The following is a 20,399-nucleotide window of genomic DNA, read 5'->3' as shown; positions in this document are numbered from 1 at the left end:
AACAAATTCAAGTAGGTTTGATTATCATTTGTTTACTTAACCATTGAATTACAATAGCATGCAAAGAAACCTGCAAACTTGTTACATTTAGTTAGAAATATCTCGATTTGAAACATAAACTACCAATTCCACGTCTTGCCCCATATGCGGGGTAAGATGGGGAACTAGCACGAATTCATCTCTAAAGCTTAAATAAGGACTGGAATAACGAAATCATGTGACGATAAGATTTAAAACATGGTTCTGTAGCGTAACATGGAATTGTAGAATGAGGTATTACGTTTTATTTAGGTCTCTTACTTTCACATAGTACACAAGTGTGGACAGCCTCATCATCATCACTTTCTATCCCTGCACAAGTGTCGTGGGCCCAGTGTCTGCAGCTAATACAACATATCCAGCCTCCTTCAGAGAAGTCATAGCAGTATAAACATTCTTCACTCTCTTCCTCGTTGTCATTCGACCTCAGTTTATTATCCCTAGAGCATGAAGGGGTGGTTAAGACATCAGTAAAGTTCGTCACTTTTTCATTGACATTATGTCCTTTTGGTGGTATCCCAGGTTTATTAAACGTTTGGGGACTCCTTTTCGTTTAATTTCTGCAGATATTTCACTTCTAAAGGAGAATCGGTTAAAACAATGGGTTTCCCACGCCTGTTAGATGGTTTCCTTTTTTTTTTATCCACCTTTGGAATAGCTAACACCATTTCAGGGCTGGTAACCTGAAAGTTAGACGAAACAAAGGCTTGATCGTCAGTTGTTAATCGTTCAGGTGTTTTACGTCTTGACAACATCTCTGGTATTTGGTCTTCCGTTTCTGTAACTTAAGATGTGGGAACTTGATTAATGTCTGTAGTTGAACAGGGAAGGTAATCAATTTCTTGAAACACATTTCTGTTTACAGGCCAAATGCCTGTTTTCCGAAACCTGTTCACTGCTGTGGACATTGTAGCTGAATGAATGAAGGCTTTGCCGAATAAACTTGCGATCTGATGCAGCGTAACAACTTTTCCAGGATGGGTGTGAAGCCACGATCTTACTAAATCTTCGTAAAATTTACTGAGATGTTTCATAAATGCCACGTCCAGTGGTTGAAGACGGTGTGAGCAGAGTGGTGGCAAACACAGTAAGACAACCCTATTTTCGCGGGCCACATCTATCACTTCTAAATTCTTGGTGTCCGTTTTGTGGCCGTCCAAAATGAGAAGTATTGGTCTTTTATTTGACGCTCCAGTAAATGCAATAAACTTCTTAAACCAAGTCAAAAATAGTTCTTTCGTCATCCAACCAGTTTCTTGGACTTCTGCCCAGGCACCAGGGGGCAGGCCAGTCTCAAACGCTTGTTGCATTCGTTTTCGAGGATAAATTAACATAGGTGGTACGTAGCACCCTGACGCTGAAACACAGATTTTTACAGTCACAGCTGGCCTCTTTTTGCTGAAGTAACTGCTCCCACCTGTCTGCGCCCTTTCAAAACAACCTCCATTGTATGACCTTTTGGAATGACTGTTAAACCAGTCTCATCGCAATTGAAAATTCTGTCTCCCGTAAACTTTAACGTGTCTAATTGACTTTCTAACAGATCTAAAAACCGATGTACGGCAACTCGATTAAACCCCATTGCTCGTGCGATTGATGTGGCCTCTGTTTTCGTATTGTTAAGGTAGGATTTCGCGCAAGAAACCCATTTAACCAATCTCTTCCTGCAGATTTGGCTACAGTATTAAATGGATGTTTGATGTTGTTAAGGTTGAGCTAGCTGAAAAACAAGTTTACAAAGTTCTTTAAGTGTTAGGCCAAAATATTGTCCTTCCATCTGTGTTAAGTAGTCTTTAAGTTCTGCCTCTTGTTCTGGGGTAAACACACTAGTGATTGGTCCTAACCTTTTCACAACTGTATAGCCAGGATTAGCATGTTTCTTTCCTACATGTCGTTCAATCGTTGTCTGTGGCACGTTGAACTGTCGAGCAGCCCTGAAAGAACCCATATGACCTTTTATAACAGCATTTACAGCGCCTTCCATTGACTCCAATGACCAATCTTGCCTAGACGTTTGTCGCCGATACTTGCGAACCATCTGAAATAAAACACGTGGAAAATAAAACACCATTGAGTCAGATCATTCCTGGTAATCTATATTATATAGTAAATATCAAATATACACTGAAAGTGTATTATTTTTCTATGTAACCAATTAAGTTGAATAAAAGCCAAATAGTGAAACATTTTTAAAAGTTTATCTTCTGGAATGGTTAACCCATTTTTAAGAAAGGATGACTTATCACTTTACTGAAATAATCTACTCATTTACTATTTTATTGAATAAATGATAGGTTATTTTAAAGAAATGTGTAGTAATTGTTGGAATGATCAGTTTCAATTTTTATGATTGACGTGACTAGAAAATGCATGAATTTAAGTTCAGAAATAAAATACAGAATTTCATTAAGTATTAATGTTTTTATCCTTATGAAATGAGTACTTTAAAAGGTGGTACCATATATATATCAGACCACAGTGAACAGATAAATGAATTTAAAGAAGCTCTTGATTGTTTAAAACATAGGTAAAATTAGAAAAAATTGAATCAAACTTTGGCGAATATTATAGTAATTGTTCACAGTCTAGTAATGTTTCTAAATCCGGACCAGCTACATGTAGTTATGACTTTTTTGAAAGATGTATATTTAAAATACGTCATCTAATTAAATTTTGTAAATGAAATTGGTAAACAAGAACATAAAACATAAAACAAGTAATGTTAGACATTAAAAATGTTTAATTAACACTTTCTTTGTCTCTGGAATCGTGGGACATTTATTGTGTTCAGACATAATGACCTTTCTAGACTCTGAAAAGCACATCTGAAGAAACAAGCACGGTTTTAGGAAACAGCAGTCATGTGAGACACAGCCGGCCCTCTTTGTGCATGTTATACAACAGGCTCTAGACACCAGTTCCAAGGTTGATGCCATATTCTTCGGCTTTCAAAAGGCTTTCGACTCTGTTCCGCACTGTCGCTTGCTCCAAAAAGTGCGCGCTTACGGTCTATCTGATGATATATGCGGTTGCATAGAGAGTTTTCTAACAGACAGAGAGCAGTATGTCGTCCTGAATGGGGAGACTTCAACAGAAACAAGCATAACATCAGGTGTGCCGAGGGGCAGCGTAATAGGTCCGCTGCTTTATACGATTTACATAAACGATCTGGTTGAAGGTATTGACAGCGAAATTAGACTGTTTGCTGATGATATTGTAGTATACAGGAAAGTAGTATCACACGAAAGTTGTGAAAAAATCAATGAGGATTTGCAGAAAATGCGTGGTGTAATGACTGGCAGTTATCTCTCAACATTAGTAAGTGTAACCTACTGCGTATAACAAAGCGAAAATCCCCATTAATGTATGAGTACAAAATAAATGCCCAGTCTTGGAAAGCAGTAACATCCATCAAGTATCTGGATGTCACTATTCGAAATGATCTCAAATGGAACGATCAGATTACACAAGTAACAGGTAAGGCGAACTCTAAATTGCGATTTATTGCTAGAACCATGAAGCGATACAGTCCTTTAACAAAGGAAATTGCTTACAATGCTTTAGTTCGTCCAGTCTTACAGTATTGTTCGTTTGTATGCGACCCTTACCAGTAGGGTCTGATTCAAGAGACTGAGAAGGTCCAGAGAAGAGTGGCAAGATTCATGACTGGTACATTTAGCCATTGTGAGAGCATTACAAATCTCATAGAAAGTTTGATGTGGGACACACTTGCAGATGGACAATGTGCTAAATGGAAGGGGCTGCTCATTAAATTCCAAAATCTGATATTCGCCGAGGATGTAGAGCATATATTTTTACTACCAACTTTCATATCATGCAATGATCACCATTCAAAGATAAGGGAAATTTGAGCTTGTGCTGAGGCGTTCGGACAGTCGTTTTTCCCTTATGCGATCTGTGAGTGGAACAGAGGGGATGAAATATGACTTTGACGTGAATAGTGCCCTCCCCAACCCACCGCTTATGGCTAGTGGAGTAAATATGTAGATATGTAGATTTAGATAATAAATGCTTGCAAAATATGAACCACAAGTTGTTAAAAAAGCCAAATGAAATAGAAAGAAATCTGAAGAACTGAAAGAATAATTCATGCTTTGGAAAAAAACAACCACAAACGCAATATGAAAAATATACAGAAAAGGTCAACCAGTTATTGATGTTATTGAACAACTAAAACAAGGGATCGAAGGATTAGGTGATAATGCTTTGAAAGCTATTCAAGAAAATAGAGAAGTTGAAAAACAAAGGGTTCATCATCATCGACATCCTCATCTAGAAGAATTTGGGGATTTATAATCAATTAGATAAGTAGACGATTTGTCTGATGAAATTCCTGGTATGTAATGACTTTACATTAAGTGAATCAGATATTGAAGGTGCAGTAAATAAATATGAATAAGAGAAAAAAGGTGCTGTTAAAAAATAAATGAGATTCAATTCAATAAAAAAAGAGAAGCAGTCTAAAGATAGCTTCAGAAATCTTCAAGATGGTACTTAAAAATAAATGTTAGTGAAAGATTGTTAAGGTATATTAATCATAATGAATATCCAACTTTTGGATTAAAATCTGTTGAGAGATTTAAATTTGTTGGGCGTTTTGCAGTTCTTTCGATTTCGATAAATTAAAAATTGGTGAAAATTGAAGGCACAGATGTTTTACACCATCTTTTAACTAAAAAACAAATTACCATGTATGATATATGTGAAAAATTTGATTGTGTTGATTTATCAAATCATGCAGATATATTGTACCATTCAGGAGCATTATACTCTGAGAATACCCAAATAAAATAAAATATAGGTAAAAATACAATATACTGGCAATAGATAATGTTAAAATATATTTTCCAAAAGTATAGCAACTATCATTAGATTCAGATTCTCTAGATTATTCAGATGCAAAAACAGGTTATGGTTTAACTTAAAAATATACAGAAAAACCAGATGAATATCTTTGGATGAATGAGGTTAGCTATTTTATCGATAGATTAGCAGTAATTCATCGAGAAAAATTAGCTGGAAATAAAATTTATCATTATGAAAAAATTTGTATAACACAGATTATAATAAATAAACGTAGGGATATCATAGTTGCTAACCCAAAAGGAATTCCATATTTAATTAGATTTCTGACTGATTTGCCACACACATTTTGGTAAAGTAAAAAACATGGTAAAGTATTAGTAAACACTGAGATTAATAAGTTACCATTTGAAATGCATCTTCCAGCTATCAATTTTGTGGCCTGTGAACCAAATTAGAAGAAAGATTACCTAGATGAAGCATGTAAAGAACATGATATTTCTTATATAGATAAGAAAGAATTAGAAAAGAGACATGAAAGAATGCATGCAAGTGATGCTTCATTATGAGAAAAAAATAGCTGCAGCTGCCGTTACAGGAATAATGTATGGAAAACGAAAATTAGAATTTGCATTGATGTTGTTGAAATTGGTGCGACTATCTAATGGTTTTAATCCTTATAAATTTTTGTCTATACAGGCCCGGTCACTATCAATGGACCACCCTGTATAAATCAATACATTTTCAATTGATTATACCTTACTACCAAGTTCTAAAACTAAACCAAAATCAAATAAAATTACATTGAATACTGAACAATTATAGAGTACTGATCCATTTTTTAATGATGTACAGAAAAGAAGGAGAGATAAAAACTGTTGGAAATTTACTTAATGCATCAGGTATTCCTGTTGTGAAAAAGATTATTGAATATGTAACAAAAAAGGAAGAAGGTAAAGGATTAACAGAACATGAATGTTGATTTCTTCCATTACTATTAACTGCATTACCGTGTCTAGCAACTGTTGGTTCACTTGCTGGTGGTTCTGTAGAAATCCAAAATGCGGTAATAAACAAGATTAAAGCCAACGGAGAATTGGAAGAAAAGAAAAGACATAATCGAGCAATGGAGAAAAAAGGTGCTGCATCTAGCAAATCATTCGAAAAATAATCAAAAAATGTGCCACAAGGCTTATCCTGCTCATACAGGTGCATAATAATCCTTTATATAATTTTGAAACAGAGGAGTTTGTTAAACAATTCAAAGTTAAATATTTTCATTGTGTTTTTTGATTGATGAATTACCTAATGAACCAAAAAAATTAGAATGCGGAATAATTAATTTAGGGACATCTGATCATTCTGATACCTACTGGATTTGTTATTACAAAAATAACAATACAAATTTGTATTTCATTCACTTTGTGGAAATATTTCAAAAGAATTGGTTGAATATCTCGATTCAAGTGAGTTAGACTATAATAGACAACTAATTCAGAATTTATATGAAGTAATTTATTGATATTTGCCTCTATTTGTTTTAAAACTATTATGTGTGAAGTATTAGGTTTTTTGATATTCTAACTTTAATAAATGTACATTTTTGGAAATAAGGCACAGCTTAAAACTTACACAATTAATGGACAAATAAATTTAGGGTATGTAAAAGATGAATTTAAAGCAGAAATTGATCAGAAAGTAGAAAGTTTAATTAAACAATTCCAGAAAGAATTATGCGTGACATTTTTAAAACAACTTAAGGATATATCGGTTGTAAACTTAGAAGAATTGCGTTTGTAAATGATCCTGTAAATGGTTATGATGCTGTTACTAAGCAATACTTAAAAATGGAATATGTTACAAAACCTGAATGTATAAGTATTTTAACCCAGTTGAATAATTATGTCAGTAAAAGAGATTTAACTCAATACTTAAACCATTGAAGTAATCTTAAAGAAATTCATATGGTAAACAAATTATCGAATTTGTTTTTACGACTGGAGGTAACAAAAAATACAAAATTTTGTTTAGGGGAAGGCAGGGCAAGACGGGGAGGTGGGGTAAGAATGGGAAGGGCTATAAGCTACAGTTAGAGTGCTGCCATCTGTGGATAGCTACATCAACATCATCAATACACAGGTCCCAGTGTGCTAACATTCCTGAACCTTAGATTAGATTAGATTAGATTAATACTAGTTCCATGGATCATGAATAAGATATTTCGTAATGATGTGGAACGAGTCGAATTTTCTAATACATGACATAATTAGGTTAATTTAACAACATACTTAAGTTAATATAACAACTTTATTTTTTGTGTTTTTTGTTTTTATTTATTTTTTATTTTTATTTTATTTTTTAAATATTTTTTTATCTTTTTTTTCTTAATTTATATCTAAAAATTCCTCTATGGAGTAGAAGGAGTTGTCATTCAGAAATTCTTTTAATTTCTTCTTAAATACTTGTTGGTTATCTGTCAGACTTTTGATACTATTTGGTAAGTGACCAAAGACTTTAGTGCCAGTATAATTCACCCCTTTCTGTGCCAAAGTTAGATTTAATCTTGAATAGTGAAGATCATCCTTTCTCCTAGTATTGTAGTTATACACACTGCTATTACTTTTGAATTGGGTTTGGTTGTTAATAACAAATTTTATAAGAGAGTATATATACTGAGAAGCTACTGTGAATATCCCTAGATCCTTAAATAAATGTTAGTTTCGCAGAGGTTTCTGTGAGCTTTGCAAGGTACGTACAATTGTTACACTAATTTGCAATGTTTTACACCTTTCAAGGTACTAAAACATGTGTTTCGTGAACATTTGTCCAGACTGTATATATAGCACTGAATAGTACGTCCTATTAACAGTAAATTGCTGTGTCAGTAGTCAATGTTCACTAAATAGTGTTCATGTATGCATATCATAACAGTATGGTAGGGGGCAAGATGGGGTGGGGCAAGATGGCAAGCTTCCCCGTCTTGTCCCTGCTATTTGTCCAACCATTACTTTCTTATCATCTCATGTGTTTACCTCGCTGCGAGTTTTGATCACATATGTTATATGTTGAATACAACTGTAAATAGAATGTTATCCGTTATTCCAACGTTTCCTAATTAATTACAAAGTATGCCTTAGGCTATATGGTGAATACAAATACACAAAACGTGCAAAGTCTGTATTCTTGCTATGCTTTAACGAATGACTATTGGAAATACTTGACTTCATTATTCAGCCAACTATTTACCGAGCACCTGCAGGAAATTATAATCTATTCATAAATCATCTAAAAGCTCTTTTGGGTTATTTAACAGGAAGAAACAAAGAAATTTTGATTGCTGGTGACTTTAATGCAGATTTTCTAATGCAATCTTCCAGTAAACATTTAATGCAGTTAGTAATGTTATCTTTCAATCTAACTCACACTGTAAACTTTCCAACTGGGATCACTAAATCCTCGAGGACAGCCATTGATAACATTTTATAGACAAATCAAAGGAACAAAATCATATCATAAAACCTGTAATAAATGGACTATCAGATCATGACATGCAGCTCCTTGTTTTAGATGTAAACTCTAAGCAGATTATCAAGACTGCTAAATCTGAGTACAGGAGAGTAGTCAATCAACCAAAAATTGAGTGTTTTAGAAAACTGCTCAAAGATATGTGCTGGAAAGATGTTTATAGTGCTCATGACATGAATGAAAAATATAACACATTCATGAACAATGTCAGTACCATGTTTGAAAACTGTTTTCCTCTAAAAGTTACTCAAATTAAACAGAACTCTATAATAAAACCTTGGATTACACAAGGAATAAAGATTTCCTGTAAGACAAAAAGGAAAATGTATCTGTCGACCAAGAATAGCTCCAATGCTGATGATTTAGCTAAATACAACGAATACTGTAAAATATTTAAAAAAGTAATTCAGACATCTAAACAAATGCACTATGGGAAGAAGATAGCAATGTCAGGGAACAAAATAAAAACAATATGGGATATAGTGAAAGAGGAGACTGGTAGAACCAGAAAGGAACAGGAGGAAATAGCATTAAGGGTAGATGACACATTAGTAACCGATGGGCATAGTGTGGGAAATCTATTTAACAACTACTCTATATCTGTTATTGATAGAATGGGCTTGTCAGGATCAGTAAATAATGCCCTTGAATATCTGAAACTAGCCTTTACAAATGGCTTCAGGTACATGAATATGTCACTTCACCAAAAGAAATAATTTCCATAACAAAATCTTTAAAAACAAAGCATTCTAGTGGTTACGATGAAATATCAACAAAGTTAATTAAGGCATGTTCTTGTGAGTTTAGTACAATTCTAAGTTTCTTGTGTAACCAGTCAATTTTAACTGGGACATGCCCTGACTGGCTAAAATATGCAGATGTTAAGCCCCTATTCAAGAAAGGGGATATGGAGACACCATCGAACTACAAACGGATTTCATTTTTGCCAGCATTCTGAAAAATTTTAGAAAAAGGAATGTACAGGCACCTTCTCAACCATCTGACCACAAATAACATATTATCAAGAACACAGTTTGGATTTCTGATAGGTTCTGATATCGAGAAGCCTATTTACACGTACAGTGAAAATGTACTTAATTCATTAAATAACAAATTACAATCAGCAAGTATTTTCTGTGATTTGTCAAAGGCATTTGATTGTGTGAACCACAACATCCTTTTAAATACACTCCTGGAAATTGAAATAAGAACACAGTGAATTCATTGTCCCAGGAAGGGGAAACTTTATTGACACATTCCTGGGGTCAGATACATCACATGATCACACTGACAGAACCACAGGCACATAGACACAGGCAACAGAGCATGCACAATGTCGGCACTAGTACAGTGTATATCCACCTTTCGCAGCAATGCAGGCTGCTATTCTCCCATGGAGACGATCGTAGAGATGCTGGATGTAGTCCTGTGGAACGGCTTGCCATGCCATTTCCACCTGGCGCCTCAGTTGGACCAGCGTTCGTGCTGGACGTGCAGACCGCGTGAGACGACGCTTCATCCAGTCCCAAACATGCTCAATGGGGGACAGATCCGGAGATCTTGCTGGCCAGGGTAGTTGACTTACACCTTCTAGAGCACGTTGGGTGGCACGGGATACATGCGGACGTGCATTGTCCTGTTGGAACAACAAGTTCCCTTGCCGGTCTAGGAATGGTAGAACGATGGGTTCGATGACGGTTTGGATGTACCGTGCACTATTCAGTGTCCCCTCGACGATCACCAGTGGTGTACGGCCAGTGTAGGAGATCGCTCCCCACACCATGATGCCGGGTGTTGGCCCTGTGTGCCTCGGTCGTATGCAGTCCTGATTGTGGCGCTCACCTGCACGGCGCCAAACACGCATACGACCATCATTGGCACCAAGGCAGAAGCGACTCTCATCGCTGAAGACGACACGTCTCCATTCGTCCCTCCATTCACGCCTGTCGCGACACCACTGGAGGCGGGCTGCACGATGTTGGGGCGTGAGCGGAAGACGGCCTAACGGTGTGCGGGACCGTAGCCCAGCTTCATGGAGACGGTTGCGAATGGTCCTCGCCGATACCCCAGGAGCAACAGTGTCCCTAATTTGCTGGGAAGTGGCGGTGCGGTCCCCTACGGCACTGCGTAGGATCCTACGGTCTTGGCGTGCATCCGTGCGTCGCTGCGGTCCGGTCCCAGGTCGACGTGCAGGTGCACCTTCCGCCGACCACTGGCAACAACATCGATGTACTGTGGAGACCTCACGCCCCACGTGTTGAGCAATTCGGCGGTACGTCCACCCGGCCTCCCGCATGCCCACTATACGCCCTCGCTCGAAGTCCGTCAACTGCACATACGGTTCACGTCCACGCTGTCGCGGCATGCTACCAGTGTTAAAGACTGCGATGGAGCTCCGTATGTCACGGCAAACTGGCTGACACTGACGGCGGCGGTGCACAAATGCTGCGCAGCTAGCGCCATTCGACGGCCAACACCGCGGTTCCTGGTGTGTCCGCTGTGCCGTGCGTGTGATCATTGCTTGTACAGCCCTCTCGCAGTGTCCGGAGCAAGTATGGTGGGTCTGACACACCGGTGTCAATGTGTTCTTTTTTCCATTTCCAGGAGTGTAAATTAGAATTCTATGGTGTCACGGGCAGGGCTGCAAAATGGTTCAAGTCTTGCCTCGCTAACAGGAAACAAAGGGTGTGAGTGCAAGGGACTAGTGAATTAAGTCATCAGTCATCATCAGAATGGGAAGAAATTACATGTGGTGTCCCACAAGGATCCATCTTAGGGCCATTGCTTTTTCTTGTGTACATTAATGATCTCTCATCAGTTACACTGCCAGAAGCAGACTTCGTTTTGTTTGCAGATGACACAAGTATTGCAATAAATAGAATGTCGAGTGTAGTTCTGGAAGATCTGCTAATGATATTTTCATGGATATTAATAAATGGTTTAAAGCCAACTCACTGACATTAAACTTCGAAAAGACTCACTATATGCAATTCAGAATCTGTAAGAGGTTTCTACCCAGCATATGCATAAAGTATGAAGAAGAGCAGATAGAAGAGGTCGACAGTCTTAAATTCCTGGGATTACAACTTGATAATAAATTCAGTTGGGAGGAGCACACCACAGAACTGCAGAAACGCCTTAACAAATCTGTATTTGCAATTCGAGCATTAGCTGACATAGGCGACATAAAAATGAAAAAAACTCGCATACTTTGCCTACTTTCATTCCATAATGTCATATGGTATAATATTTTGGGGTAACTCTTCAAGTCAAACAAAAGTTTTCAGAGTCCAAAAGCGTGTAATACGTATTATTGTGGGGTAAATTCACAGACGTCCTGCAGAAACCTCTTCAAAGAACTGGGTATACTAACTACTGCCTCTCAGTATATTTATTCCTTAATGAAATTTGTCCTAAATAATATGTCTCTTTTTTCCAACAAACAGCTCAGTTCATACATACAATACCAGGAACAAAAATGATCTGCACAAGGACTTAAAAGCACTTACTTTAGTTCAAAAAGGGGTCCACTATTCAGGAACACTCATTTTCAATAATTTGCCAGCAAACAAAGAAATTAGTTTCAAATAAAGATCTGTTTAAAAGGAGACTGAAAGACTTACTGGTGGCCAGCTCCTTCAACTCCATTGGCGAATCTTTTAATAGAAACAAATGATGTATTGTATATATTCATACTATTAGTATTGTTATTTCAGCCTAAAAAAGAAATTGACATGTTCCACATCCACGAGGATCTCCTCTGCGCTGATGTATGGAACGAAAAACTAATCTAATCTTATCTCTAATCTCAATTCTCTGCAGGTCGTTCTGTAAATTCTTGCTATCTTCTGGCATTGCTACTTTGGTATAGCCAACTGGATCATCTGCAAATAGCCTTAAAGAGCATCCTACGTTTTCTACTAGATCATGTAAGTGTATTGCGAACAGCAACGGTCCTATCACACTTCCCTGTGCTACTCCAGATATTACCTTTACATCCGCCGATTTTGTTCCATTAAGAGCGATGTGTTGAGTTCTGTCTGCAAGAAAGTCTTGAATCAAATCGCAAGTCTGTTCCGATACTCAGTGAGTTAGTTTTTTTTCATCAAACAGCAATGCAGGACAGTGTCAAATGCCTTACTGAAATCAAGGAACACGGCATCAACCTGAGCGTGGTTGTCCACTGTGCTGTGGATCTCATGGAGGAACATAGTGAGCTGAGTTTTGCAGGAACTCTGTTTGCGGAATCCATGTTGATTTTTATAGAGGAGATGTTCATTTTCCAAAATCGACATAATTCTTGAGCATAAGACATGTTCCATAGGTCTATAACAGAATGACGTCAACGATATAGGTCTATAATTGTGTGCATCTGTCTTATGACCTTTCTTAAAAACGGGAATGACCTGCGCTTTTTTCCAGTCATTAGGTACCTTTCGTTGCTCAAGCGATCTACGATAAATTACTGCTATAAGGGTAGCACGTTCTTTTGCATATTCTTTATAGAATCTTATAGGTATCTCAACTGGTCCTGACGCCTTTCCACTACTAAGCGATTGCAGCGGCTTTCCAATTCTGCGATCGGTTTTCCCAATATCTGCCATTTCGACGTACATGCGACGATTGAAAGGGACAGTGTTACGATCATCCAGGTGAAACAACTTCGAAAGACCGAATTCAGTATTTCAGGCTTCTCTCTGTTATCTTCGGTTTCGGTGCCGGTGTGATCACTCAGAGAATGAATAGATGATTTTGACCCACTTACTGATTTTACGTCCGACCAAAATCTCTTACGGTTTTTGCTCAGGTCCGTTGACAACGTCTTACTTTCGAAATCATTGGAAGCTTCTCTGATTGTTCTCCTTACGCTTGTTTTCACTTCCTTCAGCTGTTGTTTGTCAGCTAGGTTTTTACTTCTCTTGAATCTGAGATGAAGTGCTCTTTGTTTACGTGGTGCTTTTCTAACGTGCTATTAAACCATAGTGGATTTTTCCCATCCCTTAAAACCTCATTTGGAACATACTTGTCTATAGCATTTTGAACGATGCCTTTGAATTTTATTTCCATTTATTCTCCACACCTTCGTCCTCATCACCGAATATTTGATGCTGACTGCTGAGATATTCTGAAATTTGTATCCTGTCACCCTTGCTGAGCAAATATATTTTCCTACCTTTCTTAACCTACCTTATAGGACGTGTCGTCGTAGATCTGTCACAGCTTTATGATAACCGATACCTTTCTCTACATTAACTGATTCGATAAGTTCGTGTTTGTTTGTTGCCAGGAGGTCTAAGACGGTACCCTCACGAGTTTGTTCTCTAACTACTTGCTCAAGGTAATTTTCGGGCTAGACATCCAGAAAAATGCCACACGAATCCCTGTCTGTGGCACCAGTTTTGATGACATAACACTCCCAATCTATAACTGGCAAGTTGAAATCACCCCCTGTTACAACGGGATGATCAGAAAAATTACTAATGACATCTTTCAAGTTCCGTCTCAAGTGCTCTACAACTACAGATCCTGACCCAGGTGGTCTATAAAAGCATTCGATCACTATTTTGACCGTTCTTTGATACTCAATTTCGCCCAGATTAATTCACATTCGGTATCCGTGTTTACCTCGATAGATTTTATCGAAATTTTTACTGTAATAAACATACCGCCACCACTGGCGACTAACCTATCCTTAAGATAAACATTCCAATCTGAGCTTACTATTTCGATATCACTGACGTCATGTTCAAACCAGCTTCTGTTCCCAATACTGTCTGTGCATTATAACTTACAGTAAGCATTACTAATTCTAGGACATTTCCTTGGATGTTCTTGCAATTTACCAAAATCATATTAATCTTTTTTATCGCTGATCTGTGAAGACCAAGATTCTCGGAGATCATTGTGGTCGATTTAACAGGTAAATCGTCTTTGATCCCAAGAGAGGGGTTCTCTAACCTAAAAAATCCCCATGTGCACCCACACGTACTCCGCTATCCTAGTAGCCGTTTCCTGCGTGTAGTGCACACCTATTAAGGGAGATGCTGCAATACTGCACCCAATAGCGGAGGTCGAGAAATTCGCATCTGATACCGTCGCAGAGTCGTCTGAGCCTCTGATTTAGACCTTCCACTCTGCCCCAAATCAGAGGACCGCAATCAACCTTGCTTATGATGTTACAAATAGACAGCTTAGCCTGCACCCCGCGTGCATTGCTTTTGCATTCACCAAATCAGCCAGCCGCCGAAAAGAGCCAAGGATGGTCTCAAAATCCAAGTGCCATTTGTCATTTGTGCCAACATGTGCCACTACATGTAGCCTGTTGCACCCAGTGCACTCGGTACCTGACGGTAGGGCCTCCTCCACATCACGGATGAGGCCTCTTGGCAAACATACCGAATGCACACTGGAATTTTTTGCTGCCTTACCTGCTATCTCCCTCAGGGGCTCCATCACTCGCTTAGTATTGGAGCTCCCAATGACAAGCATACCCACCCTCTGTACTTGCCCAGACTGGGTAGGAAAATCGACCGCTGACCCAACAGGGGAGGCATCCTGTGCTGGCTCAGTGTTATCATCAACACTGGGCAGCACCTTGTACCAGTTGCTAGGACATAGGGAACCAGCTGCACAGCCTGCTCCCTCTTTCACTTTCGACCCAGTGACATGCGAACCCACCACTGTCTGACACCCACTCTGGAGTGAGGACGGACCGTTCAGATGTTGCATATCAGAAGCTGCAGCGACGTCAGTGTCGCCAGGGGATTCCAGTGGCGCCAAAGGTGTCGCAGGTCTCTTCACTGGCGCCCCGACGTCATCGAAACTTTGAACATCACCTAGATGCCTGTCGATGGTAGCCAACGCAACTTCCAGCTGTTTATGGACAGCAGCCAACTCTCATTGTGTCTGCTTACAACAAGCACAGTCCCTAGCCATATCGTACTGTGCATAAAATAGATATAAGGCCTGAAGTGGCGTTACTGAGTTTAAAATGTATACAAAATATACGAAAGGAGAATAATGAAACAGTAAAAGTTGCTGTGCAGATTTCTCATTGTGCTTTGAGGCCACAAGCTATTAAACAGAAATAAATTTCTCTACTGAAGTTGATGTTTTTACAGATACCTGTTATTAGAAACCCTGTTTACCGAAAAGTAATTGCATGAGATAAATATTCTAACTAGGATGCACTGATCTAAATTTTATGCTGCCTACTAGCACAAAATTAAAACTTAGTGGCGTTCAAATGGCTCTAAGCACTATGAGACTTAACATCTGAGGTCATCAGTCCCCTAGACTTAGAACTACTTAAACCTAACTAACCTAAGGACATCACACACCATCCATGCCTGAGGCAGGATTCTAACCTGCGACTGTAGCAGCAGTGCGGTTCCAGACTGAAGCGCGTAGAACCGCTCGGCCACAGTGGCCGGCCACTTAGTGGCGTGATAGAGTTTCTGGCGACGGAAAAAATTACACCAGGAAACCGCCCTACACAAGGATATTCACAAGACTTGCGCAAATACAGAAACTATGATTAATTTTCTAACCACTAGTCTACACAGTAAAATACACACGTGTAATTCACTTCTTTGCAGAAGCACATGAGAAAAAAACAAAAACTAAATTAATTTACTGCTCATCAGCCAAATGCTGCTGCTACTGTTCGTCCTCTCGGCTCGGCGGCAGCCGCTACGTTTGATCCCAAAGTTCTGAAAAGAGTGCAAGCAAGTGATACAAAGTGTGTCAGATGTATTGCAAATGGCCACAGTTAGTCATACAAGATGGGATATTGTGCAGATCAGCCAAGTGTGAACCATGTGTTGTAGTTCCAGCAGCTCTGTGGAAGAAGTATTACAGCAAAGACATGACCATATGTTATCACTCCATGGGGTAAGAGAGCAGTGAATATAAGAGTAGCAGAAAGGTTCTGTTGGAAAACAAAACATGCTGACGTTCAGTAGTATGTCAAGCAAGGGCGTACCCAGGATCTGAACTGGGAGGGGGGGGGGGCAGATCATACTAGTCTCAGGAAACGAGGGCTCAAGACAACATACAGCACTTCTTATTAAATAAAACAGTAAACCAGTTAAAAACTGCTTTTAATAAACATTTTAAATACAAGAATGCACTTGTACAATCCGAGAAAACATGCAGCATTTCTTATTAAATAAAACAGTAAACTAGTAAAAAACTAGTAAAACCCCTCGCTGGGTACGCCCATTATGTCAAGAACTGCATTCCGCGTGCACAACGAGCTGATTTAGGCCATCAAAAGATACGAAGACTACCAGAGTCTGATTATGCATTTCGAATGACAGGAGCCGATATTTTGGAGCTGTCTCACAAGAGTCAATCGCTTAACAGGTATGTATTAACAACTGTCGATCACTTCTCAACGTATTTAGCAATGGTAGCAATACCAGATTAGAATGCAAGCACAGTAGCTCATGCTAGGTGAATCTTTGGAGACTTAAATTTGGGATACCTCAAACGGTTATTATGGACCAACGGACAAGTTCCGATCTCGTTCAGCAGTTCTGTCGCTTACTGAAAGTTAAGAAATTATGGACAAGTCCATTCCATCTACAGACAGATGATCACATGGAAAAAATTCGTAAGATTCTATAGAACATGTTAAGCCATTATGCGCATTCTCAATACCCAAACTAGGACGTATATTTAGATTTTGTGGTTAGTGCCTACATTTCAAAATCTCATACAGGAGCAAGGTTACTACCTTACAAGCTTGTATGCGGTCCCAAAATACCATCTGCAATTGATGTGATTCAACCAAAGCTGTGCAAAGAAAGTTAACACATTAAGTTATTTGCAAAAACCCTTAAGGAAGTCTGGCAAAAGGCAAAATGGGCTGACATGAAAGTCCTGGTATGTCAAAAGCGTGTGGGGTTAAGTAAGAGGAGTTTCTAAAATATCAGATAGGTTAGTGGGTATTACCTGCAAACCCTTACAGTCCAGAAGGTAAGACAAAAAAGTTCTTCAGGAAGTTTCAGGTTCCTAACCAGATGGTCACAGTAAAGTCCCTGTAATTCTAAAGCTACAATTGCCAGGACAAACTTCAGTAGTACATGTCAGTAGAATTAAACGTTCTCAATGGTCCTTAGATTATTTTCGAGTACCAGAGGAAATGCCATGTACTGGAACTAAGAAGCAAAAAAGAAAATAAATACTACAGAATAGATCATAAGGATTGAGACGGAGGAACACTAGTCAGAGATGTAGAGGTACATGAATAATAGTAGATTTTTTTGTTTTCATTGATCCATTTAGTGTACATAGGACTACAGGTATTTATTGTTCTATTCCAACTTTTTTTCTAAGTAGAGGTAGTACATGTCAATTATTTCCTGTGTGTGATGGTGACGATGGTGCTTAGATAGAGTTTAGCAAGTGTTATTATCTAGGTCAACTGAAGTATTCCATTTCAACGATATGTAAGTCTTTTCTCCGCTAGCAGTAGTATCCTATACTTTGGCTGACCTATGTAGATCAACTGGAGAATAGGATACTAGGACTTTCTACTGCGAAAAACGCGATATATGTAACGTTACGTTCTAAATATGGATAGGTATATATGGTAATGTCCACGATCTGTTTTCTCTGTACTACTGAATTTGCTTGTCAACATTCGTCTGTGTCTTTGCAATACATCATTGGTGGAACCTTGTGGCGTCTTTTTTCAAAGCCTATGGGTTCTATCCCATTCTTCACTATTCTCCTGAATACGCCATTGCCTTAGTAGCTCCATAATGCTTTTGTACATCCAGTACCACTTCAATACCGTCTTGCGTTGTTCAAACGTCAATCTTTACTTCATTCATTGCTGCACTGTCATCTGCTGGAAAACGCGCGCTAAGATCTGATGAGAAAACAACGGACCACGCTACAGCGCAAAATTGCAACTAGTGATGGGCTAAACTGCGATTTTCCGATATCAGTGATTTCTGTGAATGCTACTTTTGAGTATCTGTGATTCTTAACTGTGATTTGTCGCAGTTAAGAGTCGCAGTTAAGGAACATAGGTCGTGTATCCCTCCGCCACTGCTATTTCTGCGATTTCTGCTACTTCCGCGATTTCTGCTACTTCTGCGATTTCTGTGACTTCTGCTACTTCTGCGATTTCTGCTACTTCTGCGATTTCTGTGATTCCTGCGATTTCTGCGACTTACCACCGTATGAGAAAGTTACATCTGTCAACACAGAAAATTGCATCTCAACAAACCTGTCTTTGGCAAGTGTTTTACGTTTTTTCTTCCGTTGGCTTTAATTTTGTATTAAAGAAACAACTGTGAAAATATTAATAGTGTAATTAATATGTAAGTAGCCGTACAGTACCGTAATAGTTCGTATTTAGAAAATGAATTGTAACATATTGTTATGTTCACAGGTACCTGAACTACATTTCAGTCACTCAGTAAAGTGATAACTCAAAATATCATTGTCAACAGATCTGAAGAAATTGCCACTGCGTCTTTAGACCGTTTTCGTCAGACAAGAGGTTAGTTTCTAAGCGTTTCGATGGACTTAATTACTTCAGTGTGATCGTTCTTGCAAATGTGATATTCATTATAGCAAATATTAGCAATCTACTCTGTCAATTATATTGCTAGTAATTAATGACAGCAAAAATTGTTTAATAATCCTTGTGTTTTTGCAGACACAGTTCTGACTCTGATTACTGGTTGCTGTACGTATCTATCCACATCAAGGCTGTTTTTGAGAGAGACTCGTGAAGATTCAAGACAGTTCTCAGAGGATTTGCAGTTTAAAAGTGAAATAATTGTGAAATAAGTGTGTGAATGATTAAACTGTGTTTTATTGAAGTTGTTGTGCGATTTTAAAGGAATAATAAATGTCAAATACAGTGAGTGAATAATAAAAATCTCATTTTCCACGTGTTTAAGCCGCCCTATACCCATAATTTTCCGCCACTTACTTATTGGTAAACACTTGTTGGAGAGTGACATGCCGCCCCCCGGCCCCCCCTTTCTCCACAATCGTGGTGTGACACTGACCTGTAACATATCCCGAAGTCTACAATATGCATTTTGAGGCTGTTGATATGAAAGTGGGAAGTACAGATCTTCCAGTTACATCAGGAATAGCTTAAGTGCATTACTTGAAAGTAACACAGGAAAAGCTTACTTATGTAGGTGGTAGTAGTGTCGGCAAAAAGTTCTTGTGTGTGAAGTTGCCATGTAGAACACCAGGTGTAAAACTTTTCTCCCGAGTCTTGAACTGTGTCGGAACAAAAGTGAGGCATTCATATGACTGTTTTCATTTCTCTACACTTATGCAGATGTCTGAGTTCTGCTGTGTTAACACTACAAAGTCCTGTAGGCATGTGGAGTATTAACCAAAACTGTCATATTGGAAGCAGAATCAAACACATTTGTTACGTTACTTGATATTTTCAGGAGAAAAAGGCAATGTTGTTTCTTTTTAATATAATACATTCAGAGTCACAGCAGTATTTGACCAACCATAACTGATGCTGAATGTGCATGTCGTCATATAATATGAAAGGCTTATTTCAATAGTGGTACAAGTCCATTACCTACACTTTTCTGTCTATAATGCGTCTGAAATTAGTGATCCAAACAAACATAAATAAAGGTTCATCTCTAGCAAGAAGCCATATGCTTGAATATTTCTGGTATCTCAAATGCAAATTTGTCAGCGCTCATTTAACTTTACGACTCTGTATCTCAAAATGAACAAAAATGGACTTGTACCACTATTGAAATAAGCCCTTCATATGCACACACAGCACATCGTTCTCGTGAGGCACAAGGCTCTCATAACGAAGTACGTACGTCGGTCAACAGATGACACTAGGAAAAGTATGTTAACTGCGCTTTTTAGTTGCTACTTGTGACTCTTACTTGCGATTTGTCACAGAAATCGCAGTTTGACTCGGTAGCGAATAGCGTAGTATGAACTTTGTTCAACAGATGGCAGTGCTAACTGCGCTTTTTAGTTGCTACTTG

General features: G+C 38.5%; 1 protein-coding gene across 1 annotated transcript in view; it reads right to left on the bottom strand.

Moving 5' to 3' along the window:
* Positions 1-665: 665 nt before the first annotated feature.
* LOC126183679 (ARF GTPase-activating protein GIT1) overlaps positions 666-20,399 on the bottom strand; it is a 288,183-nt gene continuing 268,449 nt past the window's right edge. The window contains exon 14 of the mRNA XM_049925857.1: positions 666-2,077. Within this exon, the coding sequence (XP_049781814.1) occupies positions 1,745-2,077 (333 nt within the window). The 3' untranslated portion in view covers positions 666-1,744. The remainder of the gene's footprint in view (positions 2,078-20,399) is intronic.

Source organism: Schistocerca cancellata, chromosome 1 (assembly GCF_023864275.1).
Source record: "Schistocerca cancellata isolate TAMUIC-IGC-003103 chromosome 1, iqSchCanc2.1, whole genome shotgun sequence".
Classification (NCBI taxonomy): domain Eukaryota; kingdom Metazoa; phylum Arthropoda; class Insecta; order Orthoptera; family Acrididae; genus Schistocerca; species Schistocerca cancellata.
The sequence above is the reverse complement of the archived record's forward strand: the minus strand, read 5'-3'. Positions and strand labels throughout refer to the sequence as shown.